Source organism: Canis lupus, chromosome 38 (genome assembly GCF_003254725.2).
Source record: "Canis lupus dingo isolate Sandy chromosome 38, ASM325472v2, whole genome shotgun sequence".
Taxonomy (NCBI): domain Eukaryota; kingdom Metazoa; phylum Chordata; class Mammalia; order Carnivora; family Canidae; genus Canis; species Canis lupus.
This window is the reverse complement of record NC_064280.1, coordinates 1,250,630-1,260,000: the sequence shown is the minus strand read 5'-3', so window position 1 is coordinate 1,260,000 and position 9,371 is coordinate 1,250,630. Positions and strand designations below refer to the sequence as shown.

General features: G+C 55.0%; 2 protein-coding genes across 3 annotated transcripts in view; both read left to right on the top strand.

The window, feature by feature from the left end:
* The window catches only part of GOLT1A (golgi transport 1A), a 16,424-nt gene extending 14,400 nt beyond the window's left edge, over positions 1-2,024 (top strand). For both annotated transcript variants that reach the window (XM_025421192.3, XM_035711156.2), the window contains exons 6-7: positions 966-1,029; positions 1,667-2,024. In XM_025421192.3, coding sequence (XP_025276977.1) covers positions 966-1,029; positions 1,667-1,705 — 103 coding nt within the window. In that variant the 3' untranslated portion in view covers positions 1,706-2,024. The remainder of the gene's footprint in view (positions 1-965; positions 1,030-1,666) is intronic.
* A 144-nt stretch (positions 2,025-2,168) lies between these two features.
* Positions 2,169-8,079, top strand: KISS1 (KiSS-1 metastasis suppressor). Its single transcript, XM_035711077.2, has 3 exons — positions 2,169-5,822; positions 6,975-7,035; positions 7,127-8,079. The coding sequence occupies exons 1-3, from the start codon at positions 5,626-5,628 to the stop codon at positions 7,706-7,708; spliced, it is 840 nt and encodes a 279-aa protein (XP_035566970.1). The 5' UTR covers positions 2,169-5,625; the 3' UTR covers positions 7,709-8,079.
* Positions 8,080-9,371: the final 1,292 nt, after the last annotated feature.

The following is a 9,371-nucleotide window of genomic DNA, read 5'->3' as shown; positions in this document are numbered from 1 at the left end:
ACCTAGTGCATATGCCAAATGCAGAGCTAGGTGTAGGAATGTGGCGCTAAATAGGGAGAAACTTCCTGAGGAACTTGAAACCTAGTTGAGAAGACAAATTCTGACAATAGTGACCATATATCAAGAGATTAGATGCATGAGTGCGGCCACTGCAGATTCAGTTGTTCAAACCAACAGCAAACCTAGACAACCCTGACAACAGCACCGTTGTCAAAAATCGCCAAAATCGGAGTTGTAAGGGAGGTCAGAGATGCCGGCGAACCTCAGGAAACGAAGCCCAAGGAAAGGATTCTCAGCCAGAATCCAAATTTCTAACCCTGTCGCCTGTCGCCTCTCCACACACGGGGCTCGCTCCGCATGCCGACCTCAGTGGCTCCAAGCCCTTTGAAGGATCCCACTTATGTGCCTGGCAGGCCTTGCCAGGGTGTGTCTGATAAGCGTGGGGGTGCCAAGAGCACAGGGTGGCTGCGTGCACGGGGATGCCGCGGCGTGTGGGGAGCACAGCCTCCAGTGGCCCCCTGTGCCTGCAGCCCCTGAGACCTGCAGCAGGTGGTGCACACCCAGTCCAGGGATGCAAACTCCGTCAGAGTAGCACAAGCAACAGCTCCCCCAGATTTCTTTACATAAGGCCCTATGATGTAGACACTATTATTATTAGCGTCATTTACAGCTGGAAGCTGAGATACAGAGAAGTTAAGGAATTTGCCCAAGTTTATATGACACCAGTACATGGTAGAGCCAAGATTTAAACCCAAGGAGCCTGGCCCCAGTCCCTTTATTCTTGACCACTTCGCAGGATTGCCTCCCCAAAACCAGGGGTGCAGAACCAAGCCTGCTCCTGGTGTGCCCCGGGGGCCCGCCTTCTTGGGAACCAAAGCTGGAGCCTTTGGGTGCACCTCAGCCCAAATGCCCTCCCCTCTCCCCCGAGGCCATCGCTGACCCCTCTCCCCACCCTCTGCTCTTAGGGGCTTTTTCCCTGTCGTCTTTGGCTTCCTGGGCAATGCCTCTGACATCCCCTTCCTGAGTGTGGTAAGTGGATTTTGCATGTGGCTTGGTGGTGGCCTTGGGGTGGGGGGCCCCGCTAAGACGGCTGCCCCTGTGCTGCGGACCCTTCCCCATCTCCCCCAAGCTCCTTTCCCCAGGCTGACCATCTTGGGCTCCTCTTCCCCTCCCCCACACCCTCTCCTCCACTTGACAAGAGCAGATGAGGAGAGGGGATGTGGGAGCGTTGTGTCTGGGCGTGGGTGTAGAGGAAAGTGGCTATTCATAGCTCCTTATTAGAGCCAAAGAAACAGTCAGAGAGCCTAGGTGACCCAGCCAGAAAGTGCTAGAGATTTCGGGGGAGCTGGCTGAGTCTGTGCCCCACGCACAGAGAGGATGTCTGACAGCCAGTGACAGCAGAAGCAGGTGCTTTGCTGTCCTTGGGGCAGGCGTGGGGCAGTGGTCCCCAGGCCTCACCCCTCCCTCCCTTTCCCTAAAGCATATTTTCTGACAGAATAGACCCTTCGAGAAGGGCCCTGCAGCCAGCTGGCTCACCCCTGGCCTCCTCTCTCTGTCTGCACTTGGTACCGCCCCCAGCTCTGAGGGCCCGCTCCACAATAACCTAGATGGATATGGAGTGTGCTCCTCACTCTTTGTCTAAAGTAATGATTCTTGGCTCCCACAGCTGTTCCGGAGGCTTCAGGGCACCAGCTCAATGGTCTGAACAGCAGGGATGAGCTCCTTGAACTTGGATCATTGGTCGAGGGGGCTGGAAAGGAAATGGGGGCCGCCCCCACCCTGCATTGACTCATCTCCCCCATCATACTCAGACCTCTCCAAGTCCAGACGGAAGGACAGAGTTAAATGACTGACCTCAGATCCCCAAGTCACCTCAAAAGGCTGTGGGCATGTTTGACAGCAGAGATGAGGTGGGGGGCAGGTGTGGACACCAAGACCAGACTGGGGCTGGTATCATATCCTGCCCTGTATTTCTGGGAGGAAAGCAAAGATTAAATCGCCAAGCTGTGTGTCTGAGACTCGAAGTCACTGTCTCTAGCCTCTTGAGTCTGGTCCCTGGCTCGGGGCAGGCCGACACAGCATCCCACGGAGTGAGGGGCAGGCCTGCTCTTGTAGGCTAGCATTTTTATCCTGGTGGTTAACAGGCTTAATGAGCGAGATAATATGTGTGTAAACCCTGTTAAGCCACGGGCATCAAACAAGTGATGGGTATCAAGCCTGCATACTGGTGGGAAACACTACTCAACCATTAATTAACTGGCTGTCTGCATAACACCCCCGCCCCCAGGTGGCACCCACGTGAGAGAGCTTCCTGTCTGAAGGTGCAGACATAGCCCCTGCCTTCAAAGAGCCCAAGACTGATGGAGGGGACATCCTCACTCCTGGGGAACCCCTCGGCCCAGGGTAAAGAGTGTTCTTGCAGGCCCAGGAAGGAGACCAGAGTACCTTGCAGTGACACACTTAGTAAACATCTGTGTCTACACGAAGGACAGGAGCGGGTGCCGAAGGCACAAAGGAAAGCCCCGTGGCTGCCTTCCAAGCAAGGTCTGCAGAGATTGCGGGGCCCAGGAGCAGCAGTGTCAGGTGCTGTACCCGAAAGTCGGCTCTGGGTTCTCGGCATTTCCCAGGTACACCCACCTGCTGGAGCCGCCACTTTATTTTGGTTCCCTAGCCCCTCCCCCCCAGGTCAGACCCGCCTTTCCCTCCCCTTTGTCCCCTTCATGGGCTCCCTTCTTCCCTTCTCACGGGTACTTGCACCTCTGGTGGGGAGAGCAACAGCCCCCACCTCTCCCCCTCAAATAGTCCATTTTCCTGTCCTGTGGGGCAGAATGGGTCTCCAGCTAAGTGGGTCTGGGGTGAGGGGGTGAGGAGGATGGAAAGACAGGTGGGAATCAGAAAACCAGCCCTGAGGGGTTTCTGGAGGGAGAGAAAGAGGCTTATTTCAGTCCTGAGAGCCAGGCGGTGGGAGGCAGGCAACGCTGTGCTCTCCGAGGGGCCTGAGGGGGAGGAGGAGGAGCGGTGGGCCTGTGCCTGGAGACGTCACCCTTGGGCTCTATAAGAGGGACGCGATCAGACCACTGGTGAGCCCAGCTCCCCTGTCTGTGGGTGTTCACCGACCCCAGGAGCACCTGGAGACCCCACGGAGCTCTGACCCCGCTGGACAGAGCCAAGGTAGGCGCATGGGGGCACCCACACTGGAGGGGGGTCTGCCCAGCCCCAGGGAGGCTCCCTGCACGGGAGCTGGAATTTAGTTCTAAGACTGACAGACACATCCTGGGTAGGCAAAGGGGGTGCTGATCTTTCCTGATTATCGGGTTGGCCAGATTAATCTGGGATGTCTCAGTGAATAGCCTGACTGGCATCTATCAAACCAGGACCTTGGGGATCCCTTACTGTGGAAGGAATAAAAGCAGTGAGTGAGCTCTGGCTGGGATCAGAGGCACAGGAGCTTCTGGAGGGAGCTGGGGAACCCTCAGGGCTCAGGGGCTCCATAGGACTCCTCTGAGAAGTTCCCCCAACTTCTAGACGGCAAGTACAAAGCTAACAGAAGAGCCCCTACACACTAGCCCCCCCTACCCCCCACTAAAGACCGGGAGGTGCCCCAGGAAGGAAGCCGCCTCCCTTCACAACCTTTCCCCCCACACCTGGAATCTATTACTCACTAGGTCTAAAGCCTGGGCCGGGAGCGCCAGAATTGTCCACAGCAGACCAGCCTCTCTGAAAGTCGATGGGTCTTTTCCAAACAGTTCAACTCTAGCACGTGTGCTAGATGCTTCTGCGCTAGAAAGTAAACTAAGACTTGGGGGGATGGGTGTGTGTGTGTGTGTGTGTGTGTGTGTGTGTTCTCACCTGGGTATCTCTGAGGAGGAGGTGCTACGGGTGGGAAGAGCTTGCAAGGACCCTAACCTGGAACCACACAGCCTGCCCCCCTTCGCCCCCCCTTGCTCCCGCAGAGCAGCCGTGGTGCTCCACCTGCCATGCAACGCACATTCCCCCCGGGCTCAGCCTACTCTGGCGTGAGGCACTCCTCCACCTCACTGCTCTCTTTCTGTCCAGCGAAGCTCTGCCCTCCGGCAGGCTGCGGGGCCTGTGGGTCCCCTCCACGCCCAGCCCCTGTTGGAAACGCCTTCCTAATCCTTGTATTCATGCGGCTGACCAGGGCTCAGAAACTCAGCTCAAACCCACCTGCCCCCGCTCCAGGAAGAGCTCCCATGGGCTCTCAGAGCTCCCTGGGTACCCGACGCCTCCAGCCTATCGCTGCCGGTGTTACTGTGAAACGGTCACCTAAGACGACTCAATTTCTTGAGCTACGTCTTGGGGAGGGGCTGGGAACAAGCAAGGCTGTGTCCTAGTAGCCTGGGCCCCTAGCGCCTAGCAGAGCTCCTAGTTGGCGCTGGGATCAGGAATGATCTCCGAACTGACCTGGACCCTGCGCTCCCATGGTTTGAAGCCATAAAACAAATGGTTTCATGCTCTAACAGACTGAGCCCGCCTTTCCTCCTTGAGTGCAGAAAGCCTTGTCTGGGTTTCAGGGTCACAGAATCAAAGTCTGTAAGGAAAAGAGACTATCTGAGGGGATAGTCGGTGGCCAGTCTGACACAATGCTCTTATTTCACAGAGGAGCAATATGATCCAGAGATGGGGGTGACTTTCTCACATCCCACAGGGAGGGGACCAGAGCTGGGGCCAGATTTGAGTGTTCTTGATCCTATTTGGACAGTCTTCTTCTCTGCCCCGTGCCCAGGTCCTGGAGAGGAATGGTGGTAGGGGCAAGAACAAAGGTATGGACAGGGCTGAGCAATCATTAGCAGCTGATGAGCATCCATGAGAGCCCCACCCTCCCCCACTTGCCCTCCTGGACCACAGTGGCTCTGGCCCGCATCCTTTTTGTCCAGACCTGCCTCCCCATCAGTTGGTCTTTACTCATGTTTGTTGGACAATCTCAAAGTGCCTGACGACTTTTTTCAAAGAGAAATTCAACTTGGGAGGCAGCTGGGGTGGGGGCGGGGCCCAAGAGGGAAGGCAAAGGGGATGTAGTGAGAGTCAGGGTAAGCAGCTCCCACGGCAGCAGCCCAAAGCAGGAGGTCGATCCAATCTTCTTGGAGCCCGTGCTGAATAGAACAAGGAGACAATTGACCGGATAAATCAGGGAAAGTTTTTTCTCTTCCTTGTATTACAGACAATAAGACAATTTAACGACAGTCCTCAAGGGTTATGAAAAAGAACACGACGCTTGCCTCTTTTTTCCTTTTTTTCTTGAAATAGGAAAGGACTGAAGTGTCTTTTGCAGCAGGAGGGAGCTGGGCCAGGTTCAGGAAGGTGCGGTCTAACAGGAGGGTTGGTCACTGAAGTCCAGGATATGTACAGGGCCCAGCACGGAGCTCCCAGCGCCCCACCCCCACCCCGAAAATATCCGGACCTCAGGGCACTTGCCCAGTGGAACGCCTTGCCCTGCTTGCCTTCACTCCCTCCTCCTCACTGCCACACACTGCCCCCCACTCGGGCGCTTTCCTCTCCACGCTGGGCTCTGCCCCAGCCCCCAGCCCACACCGTGCACCTGACTTAATTCTCTCTCCCTCCGTCTCAGCCTCAGGACACTGCCAGCACCTGCATCATCTCACCAGGATGAACTCCCTGGTTTCTTGGCAGCTAATGCTTCTCCTCTGTGCCACTTCCTTCAGGGAGACATTAGAAAAGGTGGCACCCATGGAGACTCCTGGACCTGCAGGTATGCATTTTCTGGGGAGAGGATGGGAGGGAGCACATGAGTTGTTAGAAAATGAGGGTTACCATATTTTTCAAAGTGAGGCTAGTCTGTTGATGTGAGTTTAACACTGCATTTAAGGCTAGTACATGCAACTTATTTAGGGGCCCCATTAATCTTGCAGGTAAGGGATGGCTTACTGCTCCTTATGGACATCAGTGAGCTCACCTAGGTTTAGGTGCTTGTTAACCTAAACCTTCGTAGCTCCTTCGTGGTCTTCTCACACTGTGTTTTCTCTGCTCTACGCCAACCACCTGTCTGAGCAGATCCCTTGGGAAGGAATTTACTATGCACGTTTCTTTATTTTTTTTATTTTTTTAAATTTTTTTTTATTTATTTATGATAGTCACAGAGAGAGAGAGAGAGAGAGAGAGAGAGAGGCAGAGACACAGGCAGAGGGAGAAGCAGGCTCCATGCACCGGGAGCCCGATGTGGGATTCGATCCTGGGTCTCCAGGATCGCGCCTTGGGCCAAAGACAGGTGCTAAACCGCTGCGCCACCCAGGGATCCCTATGCATGTTTCTTTTATCAGTAATCTCAGACCCTTTCTGGGGAAATTGGAAAAAAAAAAAAAAAAAAACGACCTAAACCAAAGGGCAGATCCTAGGCAAACTAGCTTGTAGCTTTGCCTCTCTGGCCCACAGTTCCTCTAGGTATGCAACTCGGAGCATACCCTCTACCCATAGGAATCGTCAAGCCCATAAGCTATCCCAGAGCAAAGAGAATACACACACCCCCCTCGTCATCCCTCCCTGGCCCTAAGCAGGCTGGAGGGGCATTCTAGGAGATTAGCAATAATTCTGAACCATGCCCACACTCCTGCAAAGTATGCCAAGGCCCTGAGGGGCAGGCTCAAAGCCAACTACCCCCCCTCAACACACACCCACTCACACAGCAGGCCTCATTTCCACTAATCTCGTGCCACAATTGGCTGGGGTTCTTGTCTACTCAGAGCTAGTTGCACTATTTTACTGCCAAAAATTATAGTGAATTTAACAAGCCTTTTGCATATGAAGTGCCTTCCAAATTAGTCTTGTTAGCCCCCAGCGGGAAGGGAAGAGATTATACCTACAGTGGGGAGGTGAGCAGGTTAGGGTGACCCAGATCATTTCCTATTCTTCACCGAGTCCTTTTGTAGCTTATTAGGGGCCACAGTCATTGTTGCCGGGTGTGGGGCACAGTGTTCCTAGTTCTATTCTCGTTTCTGTAGCTGCAAGCTTTTCATCTGGTTTGACATATTTAATAAGCATTTGAGGCCCTACTACATTCAGGTCACTGTTTCAAGAACTCAGAGATGGAGCTGCATGAACCTGGCTCTGCCCCGCCCCAGGGAGCGCAGTCCCGTGGGGGAGCCTGATGCAGAGAGGCCGGGACAGGCAAGGAGCCAGGAAGAGCAGTAAAGCTGAGTGTCCAGCAAATACTGCAGGCTTATTTCCAACCTCTACCCTGTTCGCCTCCAAGAGGGAAGTCATGCCACAGAAAAGATATTTCAGATCATTGTGGAGAACCCTTGAGACCGAAGCTATGTTGAAAGAGAGAGGAGCCAGTGGCCTCACCGTCCGGGCCAGGATGCTCCTGCGGGTGGTGGGGTGGTGCGGGGCCTGGGGCCCTGTGCCCTCCTGGTCGAGGCGGGCGGGGAAGGGATGGAGCAGACTTCCTGAGCCTTGCCCGGGCGCCGCCTCACCGCAGCCTCTGCGTGGCTCTCCCCTAGGCCAGCGGCTGGGAGCCCAGGCCCTCCCGGCCCCCTGGGAGCGGAGCCCGCCGTGCGCCCCCCAGCGCCACCTGATGCCCGCCCGCCGGGGCGCGGACCTGCCCGCCTACAACTGGAACGTCTTCGGCCTGCGCTACGGCAGGCGGCGGGCCGCGACCCCGGGGCTGCGCGGGGGAACCCCAAGCCCCAGGCTCAGGGTCCCGGTGGGCTGGGGCCTGGGGCTGCGGTCCTGAAGAGACATAAAGGAATGCTGCGACACACCCGGAGTGCGACCTGGGGCTGACTTTTGCAAGCAGCACAGACGAGACCGCTCTCATTCTACCCTCTTTTGGCTCTTTCCATGGCTTTAAAATGGCTTTTAGTGTTACCAAGCAGAGGTAACAGTGCTTTTCCAACTAGCGATGTGTTGCGATGCCTGCCTGCGTGGCTCAGCCCCGTGGGCCTCTGCACTCTGCCCAGGTTGTGATCCCAGGGTCCTAGGATCCAGCCCTGCGTGGGCCTCCCTCTGCCACTCACTCGCTCTCAAATAAATACAGTCTCAAACTGGAGATGTGAAGGACCCGGTTGTTTTCCCCCAGTCTGGGGCAGATCAATTCTTACAAACACACGCACAATCACTAAAAAACCGAACATTTTAAAAATGACTAAAGTGAAACCCAAACTGGATGCTGCTCTGGTGTTTCAGCAATATCAGATTTCTATTGAAATTTCATTTTTAAAAAAGGATTGCATTTATTTATCTGAGAGAATGAGAGAATCATGAGCAGGGGACAAGGGCAGAGGGAGAAGCAGACTCCCCGCCCAGTAGGGAACCTAAAGGCATTCCATCCCAGGAACCCAGGATCCTTTTTTTTTTTTTTTTTTAATTTTTATTTACTTATGATAGGCACACAGTGAGAGAGAGAGGCAGAGACACAGGCAGAGGGAGAAGCAGGCTCCATGCACCGGGAGCCTGACGTGGGATTTGATCCCGAATCTTCAGGATTGCGCCCTGGGCCAAAGGCAGGCGCTAAACCGCTGCGCCACCCAGGGGAGCCCAGGATCCTAACCCGAGGGGATGCCTAGGACTGAGCCACCCAGGCGCCCTCTATTAAAATTTCTGAAGCTGTTCTCTTAATTCCTAGGCTTCTCTCATTGCCCACAGCTTACAACATTTTGCAGACGGGCATGAGCCGCAGCGCATGCTCTGAGTTGCACTGATCTAGGCCCAGGGGAGACAGCTTCAGTACCCTTCCCTTTCCTCGGGAAGCTTACAGCCAGTTGGACAGCTTGATCTAGAATTCGATGCCAAACTCTGCCCTGTCCACTGAAGTTTAAAGATCACAGAAGCCCCACAGTCAGACTTCTGCTAGAGCGCTCAGACCCAAGGCCCTGATGCATGCAAGGAGTGTCAGCAGTGGCCGGGGTCATCCATCCCCCTGTCCCAGGGAAAGCCCTGAATGGGTCCAATTCCTTACTTATCTGCATCCTTGAAATCACCCAGAGGGCTGGGCATGTCGAAGCCCCATTTCACAGGTGAGAGCCCTGAGCGATCCATAACTCCCTGAAGACACACAGCCATGAATCGTAAGCCTAAGAGTCTCCTGACACCAGCACCTGGCTCCCCCACGTCATTGTCACACCTGAGAGGGAAGGGTTCCATCTGAGTCAGCCATGCTGGAAGTCAGGAAAGATCAGTCTGCCTTGTGGGGCATTCTTGGAGATCCCCAATAGCTGGGGAGTTGATTGCTGTAGTAAGTAGAGGCTTGTCGGTAGGGAAACTGAGAGTAAATCCACCCCTCTGCCTACAGGAAAAGCCAGTCCTATTTGGCAGCCTGCAGCTACTCCTACCCTGCTTGGTCTAGGATAGAAATGTTCTTTCCCAGAAGGATTATGGGGCCACCGCCATCCCGTGAA

Excerpts from the sequence above, each read along its gene's own strand:
- KISS1 (XM_035711077.2), top strand. The coding sequence starts at position 5,626 with ATGAACTCCCTGGTTTCTTGGCAGCTAATGCTTCTCCTCTGTGCCACT. Across the intron at positions 5,823-6,974 it reads AGTGAGGCTAGTCTGTTGAT|CTGCAAGCTTTTCATCTGGT; the intron begins GTGAGTTTAACA and ends TCGTTTCTGTAG. Across the intron at positions 7,036-7,126 it reads TGAGGCCCTACTACATTCAG|AGAGGCCGGGACAGGCAAGG; the intron begins GTCACTGTTTCA and ends AGCCTGATGCAG.